The sequence below is a fragment of the Cinclus cinclus genome, chromosome 3 (assembly GCF_963662255.1).
Source record: "Cinclus cinclus chromosome 3, bCinCin1.1, whole genome shotgun sequence".
In the NCBI taxonomy this organism is placed as follows: domain Eukaryota; kingdom Metazoa; phylum Chordata; class Aves; order Passeriformes; family Cinclidae; genus Cinclus; species Cinclus cinclus.
The window spans coordinates 56,624,105-56,649,591 of NC_085048.1; the positions used below are offsets into that span (position 1 = coordinate 56,624,105).

The window sequence follows — 25,487 nt, forward strand, 5'->3', positions numbered from 1 at the left end:
AATATGGGTACAGTGTCTTTTACACATATCTTTTACAAGCTGTGAAGATGCATTTGAGGGGGTTGCTCTATCTTCTATCTCCCAAACCATCTGGGTTTGGAAGAATTTTAGAAGGATTAAAAGTAGATAGTTGGCAGCTTTGGGTAGCAATGAGAAAGTGGGGTCCTCAAACAGTGTCCAAATGTAGCTTCTTTAGAAACATCTAAACCTTTTTTTTTCTTCTTTATCTTTCGAAAACAGTTCTCAGTCTTCCAATCCTGTATGTTTTCTTTGAACCAGAGTTAGAGACCTTATATATGGCCCAAGCTTTCTTAGCCCTCTACCAGAGGAGTCAGACATTTCCTAAACTTTTGCTTTGACAGTGAAGTTCAGTAAATAGGGGCATGCAGGGATGGAAAGTGTTCGCTACACTGGAGGAATTTCTCATGTTTAGATGTGCTTGTTGTGGAGACATTCTGAAAGTGGTGAGGTGAACTTTAAACTCTGCTTGCATTGGCCATTTGAATGGTTAAGAAGACTGGCACCAAGTGAAGGTCAGTGGGAAGGAGCTGTTGATACCACTTTGTGCTGACTGGTAGGTCCCTGTGCCAGCCACAGCCTTCTCTGAGCTAGGTTTCAAATGATTTGATTTGGTTCCTTGAACCAAAGCTTGCTTGTGGAGGTTGCATATGTGTACAGCCCAGCTCTGCTTAGCTGGAGCAAAAATTCTATCCAGGAGTTTGGATTCAGGCCAATTACTGCACGAGAAAAATTCTCATTCTTTCTCCTCCTGTAGTTTTGCATGCTCACTCAACCTGACCAGCTCTTGGAAAATAACTGGTGTTTCTTTAGAATTTCAGAGTGTCGGTTGACTCATCTGAACTTATAATTTGAAACTGGGTATTCTATTATTAGCTGTAGACTGAAGTGATTTTTGGAATCCACCTGTCATTTTGATTATGCTTACTCTTAATTTGTTTTGTTTCCTTGTTCATTGATATGAGAAAATATTAAAGAAATGTGCATCCCTTGCAGCTTGTGGCTAATGTGGTATGCTAGCATGTTTTAGAGTGCCTGAAAAGAGTTTTAAAGCAATCTGATAATATAGGTTGGTTAGAGAGTGATTGTGTGCAAACATGACTATGCATGGGAAATCCTCTACAGCTCAGACTTTTGATTTGAGAGGAGGGAAAAGAGGGTTTGGGGCTACCCGAACACTGATTTACCACTACCAGTTTTAAACAGGTCCTCTTCCATTGCAGAAAGTCTTCTGAGTTGGTGTTACAAGGTACTTAAGAACTGAGAAGGAGCCTTTTTTTTTAAAAAAAAAAAAAATGGTCCTAAACACTTTTTCCAAGCTCAGGACAGCTTGCTGAACTGCTGAACTTGTTCAAATACAAATCCTGAAAGGGGCTTCTCTGCCCTATGTATGAGTTTGGATTGTAACTAGATCAGGATTGGCTACATTTTAAAGGTGTTATGTTTATTTATTTCCATTATTAAGCCAAATGATGTTAGAAATGTTTGGCAGAAAAAATTGTATATGTGTCTTTTGCCTTGCTCTTATCGTCCTAGCTTGAAATTGGCTGGAGAGATAATGACATCATAACACAACTGTAGAATTAAACTGCTTATTTTCACAGAACTTACACACCCTCTGAGTATCTTCACTAAAGGGAAGAACTTCATCCTTTTGTAGTTGGCAGTGAATCCACACAGTTAAGTAGTTATAGCTTCTACTGTATTCTTGAAAAGGAAAAGGCTTTATTTGGGCACCTGAGAATCAAGACATGAATTATAGGAAACCCATACTTCCTTAACACTGGTGCTTCCCAATCCATGTCATTGTTTCTGTTCCATAAGAACAGACATGGGGAATTCAAACACAAATATTTTACACGGCCTTCTTTTGGCTAGCCCTTTGTTGGATATTGACAGACTAATCATGACAGATTTATCTATTTTTTGGTCTGGTTTTTTTTTTTCTGGTGTGTGGTTTTTGTTGGTTTGGTTTGTTTTGTTTATGGAAGACTATTCACTTTGAAGTGAATGTTTTATTAAAGAAAATTACCTGCTAGCAACAAGTTCCACACTGATGTGAAACATCGTCAAGCTACCAGTCATTCCCTGGATCTGCTTTGTTGATGTACTATTCTATTGTTCTTCAGTGTACCACAGTGTAAAAAAAAAAAAAAAACACAAACAAACAACAGAACAAAACAATCCTCCTGAAGATGCACCACCTCACTTCCCCAAACCCCAGTGACCCTGGATGGTACACTTGGGAGCACCAGCTTTAATTTACAAGAAATCTTGTTGAAGCCTACTCTTTTGGGATGCACTGGGTATAGTTTGTGCTGAAAACTACTTTGACAACTGAAATCTTTTAAAGTGGAGAACAACAGAAGTATGAGACAGTAGCAGCATGGAGTTTCCTCTCTTATCTTTTTTTCCCAGGGAGGGAAAGGGAGTGCCTGACTTTGATCTTATTACCTTCCTTCCACCTGATTCTCTGTGCATGTTCATGTGGTTTCATGTCTGGAGACTTGATTATCATTTTTGGTGTTCCTGAAATATCTCCCATTTGAGAAAATCTGTAGGTGGAGATAGAAAAGCCTGTGAGAATCTGGAGGAGCAAAGATTATAGGAGTCTTCCTCATTAACATGTTTGTGTCCAGGCTGAGCTCTACAAGACCTTCAAACCTTAAGACTTTGTACATTTGTAAAAAAAGTAGCCAGTTAAAAATAACTTTATTGTTTGTTTAACAGAGTATTATGCTTTGAATTCGAATTTCCTTTGAACTGTCTATTCTGTATCAAACAGAGATTAGCACACAGCTAGTATTTTAAAAATGTGCAGGAGTGCTTCTGGATTCCTTCTGATGGCAGCAGTTCTGTAAGTGTGACTGTAAGGCCAGACTCAATGTTTGCGGAAGGCGTGCAATTGCTTATGGCTATCATTTTGTCCCTAGAGTGGAAATGGGTTTGGTTTATATGCAGGTGTTTTGTCGGTGTGGGCCAAATAAGAAGAAGCTCTACTGAAGGACTTTATTTTGGATTCTTTGGAATTAGTTCCTCAGCTATGCCCTGTAGGGTAGTGATGCTATGTTGCTATTACATACTTCGCTGCCTTTTCTTGAAATTCTGGGTTTCTGAGTGCATGCTAAGTACAGTGTCAGCAAGAATGCTGCTGTCCTTTATACCTACCATTTTATCTTAGGTTGCGGTGTTTAACTCCTTGAAGTTTTCTACTCCTGCATTTCCAATCCAGTCTTTTATTTCAAAGATGGAGTAATGTGAAAAGAATGCAGAATAGTCAGCTGTTTGTCTAAGATGTACTAGTGATAAAAAGCCGAACTATGTTTAAGAATTGGAGCAGAAAGGATGCTCAGATTGTATTAGTTCCTGTTCTTGGTATCTGGAAGTAGAAAATAATTTCCTACAGAAAAGACTACTACACTATATTGAGTAAATGAATTCAAATCTGTCCAAGTTGAATGTTTGACTTGAGAAAATTTAGGGTTGTGGGTGTTTTTGTTTGTTTTGTTTGGTCTGGCTTTTTTGTTTGCTTTTTTTTTTATTGTCACTGAAATTAGCATTTTTTAGGTGGTCAAGGTAACCAGCTGGTAGTGCCCATCTTCAGAACTTTTGGTGTGGTAGTAAAATAACTAGTCTTAAAATACAACGTAACAGATGAAAAAATTACATTAGTTGTGAATTGTAATATGCATCTTATGGTCAAGCATTATGAGCAACGCAACCAGCCAGCCTTTAAGACACATGTCCTTAGTCCCATGTGCTGACCCAACCTTTAGCATGGTACACTGGTTAGCTTTATCAAGGTCTGAAGGAAAGCACTGTCTCCAGATTTCCTGGACTATGATGATGCAGTATGTTGCCTTCAGGATCAAAAATAGCAATGGTGTACTTCAGCTACTCCTGTAACGGGATGTAACAGGTCTTCCATGTAATTGTATGAGAAATACCATTGGTGAGGTTCATCTGGTGGGAGACAGACCTCTGCTGTTGTGCTTGATGCTTCCTTACCACTCTCCTGTTGTTTACTGTAGATGAATGGTTGCTCATAGAATCATTGAATGGGTTGGAAGGGACTTTAGAGACCCTCTAGTTCTAATCCCCCTGCTATGGGCAGGGGCACCACCCACTAGACTGGGTTGCTCAAAGTGCCATCCAACCTAGCCTTGAATTCTCCCAGGAATAGGGTATAATACTTCTAGTAATGAGGCATGATGCTATTTGCATAGTAGACATAGAAAGTCAGGTGAGAGAAATCCCAACTTGTGAGCCCTGGGCCTTGGTTTAAAAAAAGATTTAAAAATTAAAAAATATGTAGCTTAGCTTTAAAATATTGCCCAACAAAAATGATTTTGACCAGATGAAATTCTCATTCTGGAAGATGTCTGCTCCTGAGTTAGATATGACTCTTTACATGTTAAGTGGCTTCATGTGTATGAATTTTAGTTGTCATGTGATGAATGTGCATCTGATAGTAGGGAAGGTGAAGAATGGAGAAGGCTAACTTCCAAGTGTTTCCAAGAAGCGGGATACTTAAAGGAAAGCAAGGCTCAGGAATGAGCAGCTGAAGTGTGAATCCAGGTCAATTCCTTGAGTGGTTCCTTGAGAGTGTGCCAGAGGCTAGAAACTAGCTAGGATTTTCCAGAAGAAGGAAACACATGTTAGCCTCACCTGATGACTTGCTCAAGCTGTTCTAGCTCCTTGCTGTAAATATATTGTATTGGCTGAGTTCAAGATCTAGAAATTTTGAGCCCATATTGCACAAATGATGAGGTAATTTAGAAAAACAAAGTTGGTCTGTCTCTTTACTCCCTAATTGCTCTTGTCAGCAGCATTTGAATGATGCAAAAAAAAAAAAAACTTATTAAAAAAGCTTTGGCAGTTTTTGCAGGTCCTGTTGCAAGACAAAGTCACTATTATTAGAGCCCTACTGTGGTAGACACTTAGTCACAAACACAAATGAGATTCAGTACTGCCTGAAGAATGTTTGGTGATGGTGACTGCAACATACCCAAGTGAGATGGTTTTGGATCCATCCAAAAGCTGTTGGTAGTCTCCAGCTCTCTTCTGAGGTGGCTGGCCCCAAAATAGGGTATTAAAGATGAGCACCATTTTGGACCCTGGAAAGATCCTGGGTGGCAGAACACTTAACTAACAATACTTTGTGAGCACAAAGGTGGCTTTCTTTGAAAGAAGGACACTTCAAAACTTGCCTTGTGTGAGCTTGCAGAGACAGGGGAATCAGCTCACTGGACATCATCTCAAGACTGTATAGTACAGTTCCCAGTTTATCTGTTAAGTGAAAAACCCTGCATTGTAACTTCTAATCACAGTGTTTTTCTAATGTACTATGTACTTTCATGTGTTCTGGGGCTTGAAAGACGCATTTAAGCTTTTAACCTCTCCTTATGGGGATTTTCAGAGATTTGGGCTCAAAACTTTTTAATCCTAAGCAAATTTTAGCTCCTGTAGCTAGGTGTAGTGCTAAAGAAGGATATGTGGTGTTTTTAGCCACTATCTGGCCAGGAAGCAGTATACATAGGGATAGCTGGGGTTCCTTGTGTCACTGTGAGCAAAGCATGATGAAATCTTTTAAAAATGTTAAAACACTTAGCTCTGGAGATGGCTTAGAACAAGGCCCCTATGCAATGAGTAGGCAAAGAGACTACTGTAGTAGAAGGGGTGGATTTTAGCAGAACAAAACAAGATGTAGCTGTACATACTACTAGTAACCACATCCTCTAATGTGGCAAAGCTTATGCTCTTTGCTGAACCAGACTTCAACTCTGGTTATTTGTTTGGAGTATCTGTCTTTGTTGTGAGGATCAAAGTACTGTCTGGAGGTACATATGAGGTAAAAGTGTCTGAGATTGTTTCAGAGTTTGTATGACAACAACATTTTTAGTGAAGAGAAAATTGTATTTTGAAATTTGACTTGTTAAGCACTCCTTTTAATAAGACTTACGCTGTGTTCGTTTTCCTGTTTGGAATTCAGAGGCTGAGGAGTTAATATTCAATTTCAATCCCAGCTCTCCTGATTTACTTGCTACATATTGTTGTTTTTTTTTTTTTCTTTTTTTTTTCTTTTTTTTTTTTTAAATGCAAACCACAAGGTTTCTTGGTGTAGTGGAGATGACAGTGGCTGTTTGCACATTTTTGAGACTTCTAATGAACTTGAGTATCTCTTAGCCTCATGGTGCCTGGCATACTCTGAATTTCAAGACTGGAGCCTTGGGAAAGTTGCTAGTTTAACCTTGACTGTATTGCTGCCAGCTCTTCTAGGAGGAGAAACTGAGCTGAGGTTGCTAAGATTTAGCTTAAAATTTTTGGAACTAGCAGAGAGCTGTTTTGTGTCTCTTCATAATAGCTGGCCCTGACAGTTTAACAGAGCTTATTGACCATCTGCTTTGTCTAGTTTGCCACATGGCAGAGTAACAACTAAGCCAAAATACTGGCAGCACAGTGTATTAATTAAACAACTTGGTTGCGAACACTATCAAGATACTAATTTGATTGATGTTGTGCATTTAACTTGAAGAGTTTTGTCCTTGCTCTTGCTGTAGTTGCTGGGTATTGAGCTGAAGACCATAGGATAGGTGGTGAGGAAGGAGATGTTTGACTGGATGTTGGAGTCCCTATTTGTCTCCTTGCCCTCTGTCTTCGGTTAACCCACTTCAACAGATGGGATCCAGAGTATATTACAGTTTTGTTCCCCTGCTGCTACTTCTGACTGCTGTTCTTTGCCTCTCACAAAGCTGACAAAGCAACAGCTGTTTCATAATTTTTCTGTTTGAAGGGAGAAACATAGCAATGGGGGTTGGGGGGAGAGACTCAAAGACCAGTCATCTTGCTTGCCTAAGACTAGAGAGAAATGTCATTCTTGTCTCTTTTTAGAGACCCAGTAACACCTCTGAGAACAGATTTTATGTTCTTCAGTGTTTGTGTTCCTGAAAATACAATGCATCTTTCTCCAAGGTGAGAGGAGAAGTAGAGAGCTTTAAGCAAATAGCACTGGTTCTGTCTACATGTACCTAGCTGGAGGAACCTGACTGTGGGCTGCTTGTTAGTGTGACTAATTCTGCTCAAAGGCACACCCCCCTGGGAAAGCAGATTTTAAATCCAGACTGTGCTGGTGGCAGAGATGTGTAACATACTCTCTGGAAGGGATGTGGTAAGACTTTGGCAATATCCAACAACTGCCTGTTTGATCAAGGGACATGCTGTAGGTAGCATCTCTGCATCTAGAAGATGAATCCTGTTGAGCTTGTTATAATGAACAGATGGCTTGTTAATATGTTCTGCTGTGCTATGGCAAGCCACGCTTCTTCAAGGCATTGCTAGCTACACTTTCATTGCAGAAATTTGTGCACATTCTCTTTCTCCTGATAATTTTATGTAACAATGGGTAACAGTTCATGCATATGTGGATGCAGGTGTATATTTGTAGTTTGTTAACATGGTCCTGAAGGGTTAGTCTATATGTATGTGTGTACTATGTATATAGTACACACTTGGATGGTGTAACATGAAATAGTATTGCAATTCAGTGCAACATCAGTTGCAATGAAGCTACTGTTGGGCTCTATTTTTAATATACCTAAGCTGCTAGAAAGGCTTTACATAGTATGGAAAGAACTTCAGGAGAAAACTGAAAGACTGCTGAACTCATTTGGGTTCTGTCTGAAAAGCTGTGTCTAGCTGGCTGCAGACAAAGCCTCTGATAACACACCTGTGTTTTGGCCTCGGGAAACTCAGTGCTAATCAGAAGCATTGCTCTGATTGTGTTTGGGACTTCTAGGAGTCTAAAGACTACACCAATGTGTGTATTGCCCTACAGAACTGGGAAACTATTTAAGAAATGAGATCTTGAATATATATGTGAGTTTTCTCCTTTCTGGGAATCTTTGGTATTCCTGATAATTGAAGGTGGCGCCTTTTGGCATTTAAGGTATACTTGAGAAAATTACATTCCTCTTAAAATCTTTTTCTCCTACTCACATATTTTTCTTTTTGTTGTTTTTTCTTTTTTTTCCCCCTTATCCCCCCCTGTGTGTTAATTAAGGTACTTATGAGTAATCTTGCACTCTTTTGTTAACTTGATAACGCAAGTGTTATAGTTCCTCTACTAGGGCTCCAACCCTGGAAATGAAGGGCTAGGCTTGATGCAGCTTTAAAAACTTAGTATTTCCTGGAGCTGTAATTCAGTCAAAGGAAGTAGTTTAAGCAGCTGTTATCTTTAGCACATACATGGGAGAGGTACTGCTAAGAAGATAGGGCGGGGGAAATAAGTGCTTGCCCTTTAGCAGCTGTTGGAGTTCTCTCTCTTCACTTCAGCCCAATTGCAATTTCTCTGGCTTTGCTATTGCCAGTCTGCAAATTCAGCTATTTTAAGGGCCCTCATCAGTCCTGGACTTGCTTTGTTTGCCTGCATCATCTTTCTGCAGCAGTGATTTGTGAGGACTAGCGGCTGTTGCATGAGCATCTGGAATTTTTATGGTTGTGCTGGAAAATACTGCCTGTTTGTTTATCTGAGGAGCAGAGGGACACCTCAGTGCTTTGGCCCCATTCTGTTTTGGGCTTGCTAACACTGTCATGATTACATATCTCACCACAATTTTTCATTATCCAATATGAAAAGGTCTGTCACATGTTTACTGCTGGCAAGAGAGTATGTTGTGGAAGATGATAGGCTCTTTAGCATTTAAAAAGTAAAGCTGTAAGTAAATTAGAAGCTTCAGGAATTTGGTTTCCTACTTTTATACAAAGCCAAAACAACAAATATCTTGCCTTACATTATACTTTTCTCCATCTGTGTGCCTTAAATTACTTCTCAGGCTATGGTTATGGAACTACAAAGCTTTTATTTCTTTAAAAAAATAAATAATTAAAATATATGCATATCATCATAACTTCTTTTGGAATGCCACTTGGAAGAAAAACACACTTTTTCTTCAGCCTGTGACAATTTCCAGCAATTCATGTGATTAGAGATTGCTGACAAGTCCTGACTTTGCATGTTTGTGTCTCTCTGAAAAATGGAGGCAAATGTTTTCATGTATATTTGACGTCTGCTTAAGAAAGATAAATCTTGAAGTGAAGTTGTAGCAGGAGAAGAGAACAAATTTTAGGCTGACCACAGCAAAGTGAAAGTTCAGTTGTAAAAGTGTACTGTTTAGGGGTCAAGGGAGCTGGAATGGGAGTTCCTGGTGCTTCGGGCTTTCTTGAAAGGCAGTTAGGCTTGTATCTGTTCTTAAAACAGTTGCTGCAGATCATCTGCAGGCTCTGCCAAGGGACACTTGCTCAGTCTACATTTTCAAGATGGCAACACAGTTTATAAGGTTTGCTGGCTGTTCAGAGTGCAATTCTTTGGCAGTGAGCAAAGGTTAGATTCTCTTGGGGTTGGTAAATGTGCCCATAGTGAGCTTCACACTGAAATGGGTACAGGAATGTGAGAGGAGATGGGAGTCAGAAGGTGTGCTGGAAGCTTTTGTTTTACTTGGGCTTTGGACTTCTTTGCAATGAATTCTTCTCTTGCATTTATGCTCTGGTGGCAAGGATATGCTCTTGACATGGAAATAGTGTCTTCTTACAACTCCTTTTGGAGACTCTTGGGAAAGTGTGAATGTGTATACTTGAAACCGAATGAATGGCAAGGCATTTTGACAGACTACTAAGAGCTTTTAAATGGGGGTATCCCAAAATAGTAGCTAAAACTTAAATTCCTTTCAAGCATGCTACATTTGGATATAATAAAAGAATTTTGGAAAGAAAGAGAGTGGTTAAAAGCTTGCTGGCAATTAGCTATTGACTAAAACAAGCTAAAAACAACGTGACAGAACCTATGAGCACAGATGTCAGGTTGTGAAATGTGTGAAGGAAGGGTGGTGCTGCATGACAGAAATCCCAGTTAACAAACCAGCTGGGAAGATAACACTTCAGTGCAAGAAGATCTGAATAATTCCATTGAAAATCTCTATTTTGAAAGGAATTGATACAACATTACAATGACATACAATATAGTCTGAACTTACATGTTCACCTTCCAGCACTTACCTGTTTTCTCTACCCTCCAGTGATACAGTATTTTCAGATGAGACCCTAAATTGTGGTCACGAAATGGAGCTTTCTTTTGCTCCAAGCTTTTCTTACTGGCTTGGCCTATTTTGTCTACTGAGAAATGTTGGGCAAGCTGACTTTTTCTGACTTAATACAAGCATCTGCATTGGCATAATGATGACTCTTCCTTGGAGACTAGGCAAGAATTTCCCAGCCAGGCAAGGAAAGCAAAAAGAGGTATTCTGCATGTTAAACAGAAATGACCGTGTTTCTGTTGTACTGGGCGGTTGCATCAGTGTCACAGTCAAGACCATCTGATTTTTAAGGCCTGTCACAATTTTTGCTGAAGTTGTCATATACATGGTAAAAGATGAGTAAATAACAAGTTGTATCTGACTCTCAACTTCTGTTTCCCAAATAAACTGAGGGAAGTATTTCAATGACTGATGGGGCCATGAACCAAGTAAGGCTTGCCAAACTGTGTTTTTTGGCTGGCTAGGTATCCCTATAAGCTGTTGCATTCCAATTCAGAGCCAATTTTGGTTACTCAGTGTTGGATGCTTTATGGTAGGGGCTCTGAGCAAGTGCTTCCTCAACAGCTGCTCATACAAGAACTACTGTGTATGGACAGACCAGAGTCAGTACTGCAAATGTGTGACCCCTGACTAGTGTTTCAGTCACCCATTCAAGCAGCAGATAAATACCGAACTAAAAATAGCAAGTCCAGGGCCTAGGATAAGTATTTTCAGTCACCTACATAACAAGTTTTCAAAAGACCCTATTAAAACACAGGATACCAAGAAACTGATTTGATTAAAACCCTAAGTAGTAGTGTGTGCATGCATTTGTTTTACCTTTACAGAATTCCATTTAGTGGTTAATTAGTGGAAAAATTACTCCTGTTGATTCTTTGCAAATTACTTCTTTAGCTTCCATATAATAATAAATAAATAAAATAAACTGGAGAGGGGAAAAAAATCTTGAACAGAAATGTGGAAAAGTAAAAGGATCTGTTATTTATCTTTCTTGGCCAAGGCACCTGCACAAGCCTCCAGTGCTGTTCATGGACTTACAGGCTGCATCCAATGCTGTATGAGTTACCTCCCTGCTGCTGATGGGAGAATGCAACCAGTGAAATGTGGCAGCCAGCCCAGGCTATCTAAATAAAGAGGTATGGTCTTCTGAAAGAACACAGAAAGCCTTGCTTCCAGCAAGAAAACTTGACGGGTGTGCTGACCAACAGTAGGCAGTGTGTTTGCTAGGCAAGCATGGCCTCAACTGAGTTGGCAGAGTTCAAAGTGCAATAAAACTTAGTTTTTCTGCTAACACATTATTTTTTCAATAGCAGCTTTGTGTCCCTGCTAGCAAGCAGGTTGGAGAGGAAAGAGAGGAACCAAGATTTCTTCTGCAGAGGCATTCTAGAGTATTTGACTGAGGTCACCATGTCATCATTTTCATATGGTCTATATAAACAAAGGCAACTCTGACAGCAGTGGTCACATTGATGTAGAAATATATAGTGAATTTCAGTGTCTAGTGTGCCTGTACTGATTAAAGAGAGCCCCGATGCCTGTTTGAAAATCCCACCGCCACCATTCCTGGGTATAGCTAGACCCAAAACTACATTGAAACAGCTTGTAGAAATTATGATGCTTCATCTGTTGCAAGTTGCTAATATAAGGCTCTACCTTCAAGTTGATGCATCAATGTTTTTTCATCTGCTTGCTCTGTTGTTGTTTGGGAAGTAGTACTGTGTTTTATTTGAAGCTTTGTGTTGGCATAAGTGTGTGGCACCGAGGCAGTTTAGGTGTGATGGGTAGCCTTTGTCTGTGATGCAGTGGAACACAGTAGCCAGGGAGTGGCTCAGATTTTCCATTGCTCTGCTTTGGAAAGCCCACAGTTGCATAGCTTCTATATATTGAGTTGCTCTCAGAAATTGGCCCTGCCTCTCCTTCCGTGAGTAACTTCAGTGAGTTCTTATACCTGCCTCACTGTGCCTTAGCTTAACTTCTCTTTTCCCCTCTTTCAGCTGACTTTTTTGACACAGTTGGCTGCCTTTTTTTTCCTTCATTCCATAAAGGTTAAAATGTTATGCTAACTTTGTTGTGGTGTAGGACCTAACAGCTGGCTTAAAATTAGCGCCTGTAACTGTATGGAGTTTGTCTGGGGGAAATCATGGTGTGTTGCCATTGCCTTTCCTCCCTCTAACCTTCTAATTGAAGGAAAGGCGAAACTGTAGTGGCATTTGCAAAGACAGCAGCTGACTCTGTGTTGAATGTCAGTGCAGGAAGTCTTGTGTTCTGGGGGAGGGTGAAGATATTCAGGGAAGCTGGGTGGGGAGACCTGTGCTCTGGCTGTGGATGTGTTTTTCCTAGCCTCTTTCACAAAGACTTGACAATAAAGGGAGCTTTCACAAGAATTGCGTTGAGGGGTTGATGTTCTTATCTCTGCTCAAACCCCTGATCCCTCCTTGCTGATGGAGGGACCCCACCTGGAATTAAGGATTCAAGAGGCTTGTGTCCTTTTGTATCACCTGAGTGCCAGGATTGTGCTGTTGCCATTTTTGTGTACTTGCATGTTGTTTTACAGTAAAAACTTCGGGGTACATTTGCTGCTTTAGACTCATTGAATGGAGCTTGTAACTGGAATAGCATCTGTCTGTTTCATCTACTCTACTGTCACTTGAGAGCCATAGGCTGATCTGTGACAGTGCCAGCTTGAGACAAACAACAATGGTTTACACTGACTGAGGCAAGAGCCAGCTTGGGTAATGAGATGGAAGAACTTGGCTTGAGTGGGTGATCCTCCCCTGATTATTAAAAATATCGTTTGGTAATTGCTTTAATGAGGTTCACAACTAGAATGTGTTTTGTGTGTATTGTATATCCATTGCTGTATTAATATATTTTTCACTTCTACTTGAAGTCTGAAGTTGCAGCTGTACCTAACTGCTGGCATGTACATGGACATTAAAATGCCTTTATACTTAAGGGAGTCCCAGAAATTTTCAAATTTATTACCCCATGTTTTTTATTTGTAATCCTTTCTAAGTAAGGAAGTTTGAGCTGCTCTTGACTATTGTGAAGTGACATTAACATATAGGGTTAATGTTCTGGTTTGCCCGGGGTGATATCCTTATATAGGGTTTGTCTTGCTTGAGGTAATTCTATTGTGAATTCCTTCCTCCTTACCAGCACCCAAACTCAAACCCCACAAATCTGTGACCTTCATGACTTAGTCTTTCTAGGCAACTTGCAAAAGCACTGATTGACAAGTCATGTCAATCATGACAGAGGGAGCATATCCCTGTTGTTTAACTCTAAATCTTTAAATCTGTCATTATGTAGACTGATTGAATAAAAACTTTGTGTCCCTTTTATTTCTATAAGCAAAATTCTGCTCAAACTGGTCTCCTAATTGCATGACAGGAAAAGATAATGGAGATGGTGATGGTTATCGAGGAGGCCAAGAATTCTTAAAGGTGCTCTTTCAGGGAAGGCTGTCTAGGCTGTGGGATAAGCATGCTTTTTCAATTATCCAAGGAGTATGGTGGTATCCTTTTAACATACAATGCTATGCTTTTTCTTATAGTGTGTCTTTTGCTGGGAGCAATACATATCTAACTTGCATACTGTCCTAGGTCTGGGATGCTGTTAGGTTGTGCTTTAGATCTTGAGAGTGCTCCCTGTTCCCTGAGTTCAGACATGAATCTCCAACAGATTTCCTAATTGAGATTTCTTTGTAATACGATGTGTACTTCCTAATAGAAGCTTTGGGCTCTTTCCCACTTATCTACTAGCCAACATAGGTGAATTGGCAGAAACAGACTGGCTTTTAAAAAGCTGGTTTTTTCTCTGAGCCAGGTGGATGTGGGTAAGCTTTGGTCTGGAAATCTAATTGCTGTGTTAATAAAATATGGCACTTGAATATAAATGTTGTGCCAATAGGGTTTGTTCTCTTAGTCTGAAAGCTGCCCTAAATGCAGGTATGTTTTCTGGATCATGCAGTTTGTGCACACTGGCTAAGCAAGCTGCAGTCTGAGCTGTGGCTGCCTATGTAAACACCATCACTGGTTGTTTAAGTGTCTGTTCATCTTCTTCACCTTTTCTGCAGTTTTGTTTCATTCTCTATATTGCTATAATTTGCAAATCCCTTGGTGAGCTTCCCCTCTGCTTCACAGGAAGGTTTGTAGTCCTCCATGCAGAGCTCTGTAAGCACTGTTCTTGGCATTGCTCCTGATTTAACAACTGGCAAACAAATTAAAAATTTTGAACTTGTCCTAATTGAAATAATCTGATCTGAGGAGGTTCACAGTATGTGCCTGCCTCAGCTGGAATATCTTGGAAAGCTTTTTAGGTAAGACTTCAGTTATTTCTGATGTTGGTACTAAAATCAGGAAGAAAAAAAAGTGGTTTTCCACATTGCTTGAGGACTTTCAACAGCCGAGTTGAAACTCTGGTATGTGTGATCTTGGAAATTTAGGAGGGACCAGATTAACTGTGTGTCAGAGATGCCTGTGGCCAGTTTATGAAAGTGCTCTTAGTTTAATCAAGTAACTCCCCTCCTCTTTCACTTCTGTTTGTCATGTGCCTGAACTTGTTAAAGTTTGGTAATAAGCTCAAAGATTTTCAAATGTGAACAAGCTTGCTCTGTGGGGAACTAGAAGGGGCTGGGCTCTTGCATTTTCATATTGGCAAGGAGCCTTCATCACGGTGCCTGGGAGCTGAGTTGCTCCTTTTCTGCTTCCAGCAGTCCTTTCTCTGGCCCTCAGTTGCAGAGAAGGGGTATAAAGGATAAACATAGAAGCAAATACCCAAAAAGATAGGGGCAGAGGTGGTAGGATTTTGCAGGAAACAAGATTCTAAAGTAAAAGCCGAGGACTACATTTTTAAGAACAAGAGCAGAGGGCAATGTGTACTTGAGGATAAAAGTTAGACTGTTCTCCAGACTGAGAACTGCATGTAGGACTCAGAAGAACTTTGTGGTTTACCAGCAACTTCAGGGGCCCTTGTGTTTGCAAAGTATTACCCCCCTCTAGTGGTGTGTGCACAAGGCTGAGGACTGCTAGCTCCGGGGCCAGGGCACGACAAGTCTGGACCATATAGATAAAACAGTGTCCTTGACTTTTATCCATCCCTTCATACCATGTTATGCAGATGTAGATGCATTTGGTGCACCAGTGAGATACTGGGCACAAGTGCACAATGCATAAACCATTTTGTTGACAGGTGTGCATTTAGTGTCCCTCCTTTGTCGTGTATTTAACAGGATTCATGTGGTGTCAGACTTGAAGACAGGCTGAGCACAGAGAGGGTTTCTGTTAGAGTCACACTGCCACATATAAATTATGATTATTCATAATAATCCTATAAGTAAGATTATTGATTCAAAGTGAGTGGAGAAATCCAGTAACTTTGCCTTGAATGGCTCTGCACTTTTGTTCAATGAACAGGAGTGCTAGGGGAAGGTAGACTTGCTGTTGGTGGAAGAGTCTGCTGCTCTGGTTAGAACGGATTGGGTACAACATGGGTTTTTCTATTTCATGGATGGAGCCAAGACAGAATGGCATGTGCTCACGAGCGTGGGGCCTCGGTCTCTGTATTGCCTTTGATATTTCACATTCAGGGAATGGTTGCTAATGAGATAATTGTCTGATGGGGAAGAAAGTAATATGTAGCTGCATGCTAAAGATTGTATCATACTGGGAGCACCATCCTAAATGTGTTCACTGATTATCAGTGGTACAGACTGATATTCACTGTTGCATGAACTGCTTCACCTGGACCAAAAGAAATGAGAGCTAATTTTTTTTCATGTCTAACATTAGATCATCATGTCTGCTATGGCATTGCTGCTCTTAATATTTTAGGATTGGAGAAAACATGCTGTCATTTAGTAATCGGGTTTTACCACTGAGGATTCTTGTTCTTGCTGCAAATTTCATGAACTCTGGCATTTTTTGAGTACCTTCTTGCTGTCTTCAGCATCTCTTCCTTATCTTCTCTTCCTCATACCAATCAACAGATGGAGTAGTCCTTTTGTCTTATAAATAACTTCATTTTAGCTGTGTATTTTGACTTTGCACTTAAGTAGGATTTGCTTTAAATAAAAAAGAGCTAGCTTTCATTCTGGATTAGTAATTTTTGATCACTTAAAATATTCCTTTTTTGTTTGTTTTCACATTTTTTCCACTTTTGCCCTCATTCGTAAGTCCCCCAAAACAACTGAATGTTTTGAAACAACAAGCACATACATTTTTCTTTTGTGTTTTCTAAAAATTAAGATTTGGTCATATTAGATTATCTGGACTAGGTGCAATCCATTCATAATCCCACTAGGTTATATATACAACCAATGATTTCTAGTCCTGGTAATTTATGGGTTTTTTGATTTATCATCCTGGGACTTGCACCCCTGTTTTGCAGTGCCATCCATGTCTGCAGATGAACTGGTTTAGAGCTGCCTTTATTAGATGCTCAGCAGAAGCTTGTTCTAAAAATAAATAAATATTTTCATATATTAAATGGATATTTACAGAACAACTTGTCCTATTTCCTAGTTTGGTTTTGATCACTTACTGGTGATCTTCCAGGACTCTGAGAGAAATCTCTGCTTCATACTATCCGAAACTTTCATATGTCTGAATTGTATGGTCATCTTTCCTTCCTTTCATTTTTCCTCTTGTTATCCTTTCTTGCTGTTTCCAAACTCACTATACAAATGACGGCTTTAACTTTTCTTGCTGCATTTAACTTCCCCAGATTTAAAATCTGAAATAAAAGTCAAACAAGACTGTTTAATTATTTCCCCGAATTGCAAATGTGATGATGCACAGTGAATGACAGTGAGGATGTGGGATAATAGGTTAATTTGCCAATTGGATTTATAGCGGCAACTTATCCATAGGGCAACCATTGCCACTGAATTTTAAAGTCTCCAATAAATGTCTAATTAGTAGATACTTGGAATGATGTCCTGCTTTTGCTGTACTGGAGGTGCTGTTGTCAGGGTCAACAGACTGCAGTGTGCAAATGTTCTTCAAGATGCCCCCACAAAATCCAGCCCTTTGGCTTAAGCTGCTGTGGGAGATGGTTTTGAAGATCTTTTTTTCTGGTCTCACTAATGGATGTTCACCTGATTCTGTTTGATTCACCACTGCCAGCTGGAGAGATTGTAATGTCTTAAACTGCTACCTCTATAGTGCTTAATGCACATCTGTGCCCAAGATATTTTGCCAGTAGCCTACAAAGGATTTATGCAATTTAAAGAGTAATGGGGCTGTCTTTCAATGCGAGGTTGAATTCAAATTCCATTAAATATCATGGAAGTTGTCTTTGATATTTTCTGACTTTTGAATGATTAAGCAGAAATAAGCTCATGTTCTGCCTAATTGGTCAATGCAGACTGCAGAGCTAAAAGGCGAGTGTCCACCCTCCTCTCCTCCAAGAGTTTCAGTTGATAGATGTTTGCACCCAGAACCCCCACACCCCTTCTATTTTAGCTTTTCTGGGGGTTGTTCCCTGTCAGCATGCTGCTACTAGTGGTTTCTTGCCCCCCTCCACACACTCCCCCCCACCCCTCCCCATCACCTGCTATTTCCATCACTTTGTCTCCCTCTTACTGGAGCAGAAGTAGTGTTTGTTTTTCTGCACAGCCTCATGACAGTAACAAGACCCTTAAAATACCATCCTTTGGCTATTCACAGACCTTTTCAGGCTTGGCCCAGCCCAATTTGCATCTAGCTGCTGGATTGTAATTGGAGCAACCAGACTAATCTCTCCAGTAAAATCTGTCTAACAGAAGGCATGACTTTGTCTTTCTTCCCTCTGTCATTAATTTCAGCTGTTATGGAGTGGTCAGGCTCCTGACCTAAGGGCATGTTTTTCATGCCCGAGATAAAAATCTTTGGATCATGCAGACACAGTAGTTCAGATGAAGAAAAGAAGTTTTGTTTGTTCATTCAGTCAAAAATAAGAACAAGAGTTACTTTTTTGGGCTTCCCCCTCCATTTGTGTTGTGTGTCAGAGCTCAATTCTGCTGTGAAGTGAAGAAGATACACATGATCTTTCACAGAAAATGTAACTTAATTGAATGCCATTGTTTCAGATACAGTTATAGTTCCTTGTCTCAGAAATATTTGCAATTTATTTTTTATGTTTTTCTGTGATATTTCTGAGCTGTGTTACCTCTTATACCAAAGTTTTAGTGAACTACTGGTGCAGTTTCCCTCTGAATTGATGGTGCTCTGAACCTTGAAGATGTAGGAGAAAGTTGATATGAAGAAGATAAGAGGGAAGAAGGATAGAAGCAAGGATTTTTTTTCCACTCAACTGGTACCATTCAGAATAAAACTGACTTTTCAGGAGCACTCAACTTCAATGAAATGTGATCACAAAAAACAATATATACCTTCTAGGCAATTTCCCCTCACTGCTGCTTTTCTCATTGTTTCAGTTTGCTAGAATGCTGCTCCAAGAGACAAGAATCTAAAATGTGTATCTGACAAAATATTCAATGTGCTGAACAGCACTTCTGAATGCAGACATATGCACAATTCCTGTTTATGCAGTTCAATGGACGTATGTTTTGATAAATGTACAATATTAGCAGTAACTCCATGCACCCTGTCTTAACAGTATTTAGGCTGAGCTGCTTAGATAAAATGTTCAGGAGGTTTACTACCTATGTGGGGAATTTCTGGTTCTTGGTGTGATATGTGAATTAACATTGAGTTGGGATAGTAAACTACTAAGTAACTGTGCTACTGTTATGGATTATTCTTTATCCTTTCCAATTCTGATGGCTTTTATTGAAAATGTAGCCTTTTCTACTAAACTTCTCTTCCTCTTGTTTAAATTGCTAGTGAATCTATTGCATTGGGATAGAAACTCCCATACTGACAGATTGTTTCACAATAATCAGTATCTTTGCTTCATCTCAGCAAACATCCATGCTTCCTTTCTGACCAGACTGATTGGGCAAAGGGTGTACTTTATGTATTTTTGTTCATTTGGTCTAACTGCCTGTGTGGCTGCGCTACAGTGTCCCTGCACACTTTCCTTCAGAGAGGGGGAATGGGGAACTTAATGATCCAATTTCTGTCCTTCCTCCTCACATTCAAAGAGATGTTGAACAATTGGCATTTAGCTGGAGTTTGATACAGCTAGTTGTTTGCCACTTTGGTGCTTAACTTCGCTTAGATTAACTTGAACTAACTTATCTTCATTTCTAATGTTTGGACTGTGTTTTTGGCAGTAGAAGAATAATTTTGGTATTACCTGAGGCAGTTGCTATTGGAGCTGTTAAATTATTTCACAATTGTTGAAACTTCTGCAACTTGCTAGAACCAAATTTTTGTTAAAATGCTTCTTTAAAGGGTCTTGAAAAGTGGTGGTGGGGTACAAGAAAGCACCAGCTGCTGCTGTGATTAAATCCACCCTTCCCTTTGGAGGCTTTCAGGTCCCTGTTTTCATTAGGTAGGTGCCAAAATGATGCCGCATCAGCAAGTTGATTGATGGCAGTCTACTTGTGGGAAAAGAGTGCAGTGCCCATGTGTTGGCTTAGATGGAGGAGGGGCAACAGAGGAGCTGTGTGCCATGGCTCTGAGGCTGCTGTCAAGGCTGGACATGGTGTGGGAGAGTGGCTGAGACCAGAGTTTTGTATGTGCAGCAGGGAGCTGCATAACAATTTTGATGAGAAAATGTATAAAATGGCTAGAAGAATTTTGCATAACTGAAAAGGCAATATATGGTGATATCTGTAGATGATGGATTTTCATTGGGATTCTAGACCTCAGGGGTCCTTTTCAAAACGTATGGACTTCTGCTCTGGCTCTGGGAACAAGGCATCTGATGTGTTGAGATAAGTGTGTGACGGGAGGAGGTTTAAGAAAAATTCTCTAAAATACTCTATACATTAGTCTTTGTGCTTCACTGCAGTTACTGAAAATCTGAGTTCTTCTGATGGGGCGTGTAAGCCAACTTCACACAAGCAAGATCTTCCACAGTGTTACCAAGAAAAGCAGTCCAATAAAAAATGCTTTCAAAACAATTCTGTGGTTTGCTGCAGTTATTTAGTTGTTCTTCCTCCTATTTTTTCTTCATGCCCTTGCCCATGCTACTGAGAGTAGCATGACTTGTCCTGCTGGCCATGAGTTAATTACACATCCTGGCTGTGAGCAAAGCATTGCTTAGGAGCTGTCACCTCCTGTGAGGCTGGGGCTTGGCCTGATGCTGGCCTGTGAGCAAGGAATCAAATCACCCTCCCCTATTGATTTCCTTGTTTGACTCCAGGAAGCTGGGTTTGTGTGTTATCACTAGGCTGCTTTTGGAGTCAATTAAAAGATAGCTGTATGGACTAAGTGGGTATTTTTGCATTTCAGGAAGAAGAAATGCCAGAGGTAGAAATTGACATTGATGACCTTCTTGATGCAGCCAATGAAGAGGAGAGAGCTCTCAAATTGCAGGTAGTATAATTTTATAATTTTAAATCAGAAGGTTCTGAAATAATGCATCTGGATTGATATTTTGTGCTTGATTGAATCCACTGTAAACGTAGAATTAGAATGCAGAGATTCCTAGGTCTAGTCTAGCAAAGTCTACCAGACTCTTCAAAGGTAATCAAAATTCTTTTAGATAAAAACCTTTGGAAGGTAGGTGATAACACAAGTAAATAAAAGTTCAAAGAACCCAGTAATAGAGGGGCATATGCTAAGCCAAATTACCCTCATTCTAATTTGTACAAGTATATAAAATAAAGAACAGAAAACATAGGAAAATGAAGAACAGCACATGGTAAAAGCTATATGAATGAGAGTCAGTAATGATGATCAGATAGTTTCTGTGATTCACTTCAGCAGTAGAAATGTGCATACATTTGTATACAGACCAGAAGTCTTCCCTTGTGCTTAGACTACTGGCAGTTATTTCTGGCTATACTAGATAGAAATTGAAACCCATCAAAAAGTTCAAAGAAAGGGTAAGATGGTTAGGAACAGGAATTAGTAGGGAAATTCAAAAGCTATCTGCTGAAATTAAACAGTTTAAACCACCTCTCTAAATATTTGAATCTTGCGTGAGGTAGGAGTTCATGAATGGAAGAATGAGGGTGAGAAGAAAAGAAACATCATTGCCTTAATATATATCTCTCTGTAAATCAATATATAAAGCCAATATGAAGTGTCGCTGTTTCTAATCTTTTCAGATGCACTAAGAAAAGGAAAACTGTTCTAGAGTTGTGGCTTGCCCTCAGCTTGCTTCTGGGAGGTGACTAATGTGGTGCTTGGATTCAGCACATTTCATTTTAGTGCCCTGGTGCCTTTAGCACCTTTTTCCTGGTGCCCACTGGCCAGCCACGGAGATGTGGGGCATGGCCCCAGGCTGTTTGCTCAGCATTCATAAATAGCTTTGCTGCTTCTGCCTAAACTAGCTATGGCAGCCCCCTGCTAGGAATGCCCAGCTAGGAATAACTAACATATCTATGTCTGCATTGCAAAGACTCATGTCCTCACAGAAAGCTGCCTATCACATGTCTGTTCCTTGGAGAAATGTTCTTGGATTCTCCTCCTCCTCTCGGGTTTTCTTGAAGACAGGGATTTTTGTAACTTCCTGCCTGGAGAAAGAAGCCATTATTTCTCTCCTGGTACAAATAATTCTGATCCACCTAGGGAGCAAAGGTGACTTGCATAACTTTGGGTTTTCACTAACATCTTCATTCAGTGATTCCTGTTCTTGCCCCTTTCTTTCTCCCCTCCCTTGCCAGGTTTCATACCATGACTTGTTTATGTTCACTATTACTCTGTATGGATACTGACACTTTCATATTTTGCTTCTAGGAAACTCTTGTAGATTGCTACAAACCAACAGAGGTAAAAGACTTTTTTAAAATGCTATTAACCTGTGGAAACTGTAGTTATGTTCAAGCCAAATTAACTTTATTTTTATTCTTATGCTGAAATAACTAGATGAATATTAATGGCTTGCTGATAGACTTGGAGCTTTATATCCTGAAAATGTTTGTGCCTGTCACTCAGCTACAATAGGAATGTGGTTGTACCCTGTGGAGGAAATGCTGGTCATTCTTGCTGAACTATCAATATTGTTTTCTCTAATGTCCTTACTGACTCTACTGACTTTTAAAGCTGTCATGTTAGAAGAAAATTAAACACAATTCTCATCAGATGGCTAAAATATTTGCATGTTGGACTGTGCTCTTCACTGTGAAGTAACTTAATTTTATCTAGGGCAGAAAATTTATTCTGAGAGCGGTTATACGGATATGCAGCTCAGGTAGTTGTTTGTATGAGAGACTTGAATAAAATTGTGGGATAACCTGTACTAGCAGGATTTAGTTACTCAACTTTCAACTTGCATATCTATTAATGTATCTGGTGCTAATATAGCTTGCTTTTCATAGAGTAATGTGTTCTTACTCAGAAGAATAAATATTGTAAAAAACCCCTTGGACTTACTGTAAAAATCAAAAGTTTAGGCCATGGGTCAGTTTGTTAGTCCCATTCATAGAGTCAGTTTTTCCCAGAAGTGGCTGCTACACAGTATTTAATAGAGGGGTTGGCTTATGGGATTCTTCTTGTCACAAAAGAGTTGATAGATACTGGAATGGGCTGCCCAAGAGATAGTGGAGTCACCACCATGGAGGTGTTCAAGGAAAGGTACTTTGTGCCATGGGCTAGGTGACAAGGTAGTGTTTGGTCATATGTTAGACTTAAATCTCAGAGGCCTTTTCTCATTTAATTGATTCTGTGGTTCTGTGAGGATAGTTTCCAAAATGAGTCACATCCCAGGATTATTTTACAATAGCAGCTTTTCTTATCTATGGCATGATGAGCCAAATAATACTTTGACTGCTATCTTAGGCCACTTAAGAAGAACAATTTTTATCCTGCCATGTATGGACTTATAAAGGCTTTTTAGTCGGTTTAAACTTGCTATATAAGGATCCACATCTTGTCTAGAAAAATCTACAATCTTTTTTACGTTTGCAAACCAATCAAAACTATTGCACTAGTTGGCTTGTGAAAGGATTTTTAGATTTGTGGAGAACAGGTATGAGCTAATGGAATTTCTCCTGACCAATGAAATACAGTGTCAAGTGCACTAGGGGTTTTGTCATCAAGACAATTTGCAAAAGGTAGTAATCCCTAAATGGGGGAAAAGTTATATAATATGATGTCCCTGATATTCAGAACATAAAGAAAAACAGTACAGGCAGAAAGTTTTAATAACTCAAAGTTCTTACCCAGCTGTAAAAAAAACCCTCTAAACCTGCAAATGTATATCTTAATTCATTTTGCTCAGTATCTTCCATTTGGACTAAAGGTTAAGGAAAGACTGAGGACCATTTGTATGTATCTTGGATTGACTTTTCATCAGAGGAAGCTGAGTTATCCAGGTCACTTAAAAGATGGACAGAATTCCCAACCTCTTTAATAATTTGACCTAAGGTAATAGCTGACAGTAGCTTATGAAGAACTGTTACAAAACCTTTCTTCTAATGGAAGTACAGCTAGACTGTTGAATGTGCTTTAAAATATTAAAGGCTTTTCTTAGGTAGCAGTTATGACTGTTTTAATTTTTATGGAAAAATGTTTAATGTGGGACCCTTACATAAAAGACTTACTGTATACCCGAATTTAAAGGACTGCGTCTCTGTTAAATCAGTGCCATGGTCAAATTTTGGATCTGAACTTTTGCAATTGAAGAGGAGCAGGGAGAAGCATCCTCTTCCTGCATCATCTGTCTGCCAGAGCAGTCAGTACTTCATACAGCCCCACATCTCACTTGTGGAAAATCCCACTTTCCTTTGTTGAGTTTCTGTCTCAGTTCTGTCTGATGTTCTTCACCATCATCTGATGGTGGAAAATCTTAATGTTGGCAGTGAATACAACAAATTTAAATATAATCTGCAGTCTTGATGATGATGTTTAGATACTTCACAATAGACTTATTTAGAAGACAGTTGTGATTGTGGAATCAATGAGGTTTTTTCAAAACCTATATTTTGAAGAAAGCTGACTAAATCTGTATTGCCATTACCTCTGCTATTGTTAACAGCAAGGCCACTCATTTAGACTGGGCACTGGAGAAAATTTCAAATATTTGTGGCTGATGGGAATTAGAGCTTCCACTAGTGGGACTACCAATGTGATGACAGGAGAAATGACAAGGAAACTCTCAACTTTAGGAGAGAAATCCAACGAGTGGGCAATTTTTATGCTTACTGTCTCCAAAAGATGCATCTGAGTAACACAAGGTCTGCAGATAATGATTGCTTGAAGAGAACTGGATAAATTAGATTTGCAGTTTATTTGTTTCTTTTCTTTTTTAATGTAAATATAAAAGTTTCAGATAAATGGGCTGGAGGTCTCTCCCGTTCAGGCAGGATTAAATCTATTTTGTTAGTACAATTCTTCACTTAGTGCAAAATGGGAGAAAACGGAGATGAAGTTGCATCATTAAAGACAGTTACATTCTGGAAACTTCTAATAATAATTTTCAGTGTAGTTCACAAATGAACTGTTGAAATGTTGTCTGTGTCTTCTGGAGAGCTTGGGCAGAAGATATAAGTTACTGACTACTCAATTACTTCAGTGGTTGGACTATTTCAGCAGCTTTTAACGCTGTTAAAAAGATAGAGATGCATTTTCTTAAATGCTTTTACGTGTTTCTCCAAGTTTAATTCCTAGCTGGAGCAAATGAAAGGCTTGTGGTGCAACTTTTTAAGTGGTCTAGGCACTGTGGTTTTTTTAAAGATAAAAGCTGTTTTGTGTATGTATTGACATAATGTATATTTTTAGTATACAGGCATGAATAGCAAGTTGAATGCTGCTGATACAGAGCCCCATAACTTTTGAAGGACCATATGTTTAATTTGGTCCTAATATGTTATGAGTTATTTCAAGTCAATGTTACTATTTGTTTTTTTCTATGTAGCTGCAAGGCAGCAATATGTAGGATACCCACAAGAAGCAATAGTCACTGCAGATGTGTCCTAAAGCCTCATTACAGGGTGCTGCATTACATCAGGGCAAGACAGGGCATCTGATGGGTGGAAAATTATTGAGTCACAGCAAATGTACTTGTGTCCACATTACTTGAAATGAAATAGGAAAATCTGTAGAGAAAGAAGGTTAGAAAACATGCTTGTTTAAAAGCAATGCAGGCAGATGCATTTCCAGTAAAACATGATTTCTTGTTCATCCATTTGTCCACCGAATTCAGTGAACTAAAACTTTTTATGTGTCTGCTGAGATCTGCCCTATATTGTACTACAGCATCAGAGGGAATTAAGCTTGCATGTTTTCATTTCTGCAAGTACTCATGAATACAACTTATAAATACCCACAGCAATATCAGAATGGAAAAGCAAATGGTGATCTGAACAAGAATAAGCTGTGT

At 39.5% G+C, this 25,487-nt stretch overlaps 1 protein-coding gene across 4 annotated transcripts in view; it reads left to right on the forward strand.

The window, feature by feature from the left end:
* PPP1R14C (protein phosphatase 1 regulatory inhibitor subunit 14C) overlaps nucleotides 1-25,487 on the forward strand; it is a 50,485-nt gene that overhangs the window by 19,260 nt on the left and 5,738 nt on the right. For 3 of the 4 annotated variants that reach the window (XM_062488860.1, XM_062488861.1, XM_062488863.1), the window contains exons 2-3: nucleotides 20,453-20,536; nucleotides 21,905-21,937. In XM_062488860.1, the coding sequence (XP_062344844.1) occupies nucleotides 20,453-20,536; nucleotides 21,905-21,937 (117 nt within the window). The remainder of the gene's footprint in view (nucleotides 1-20,452; nucleotides 20,537-21,904; nucleotides 21,938-25,487) is intronic. The other variant, XM_062488864.1, reaches the window with a different exon arrangement.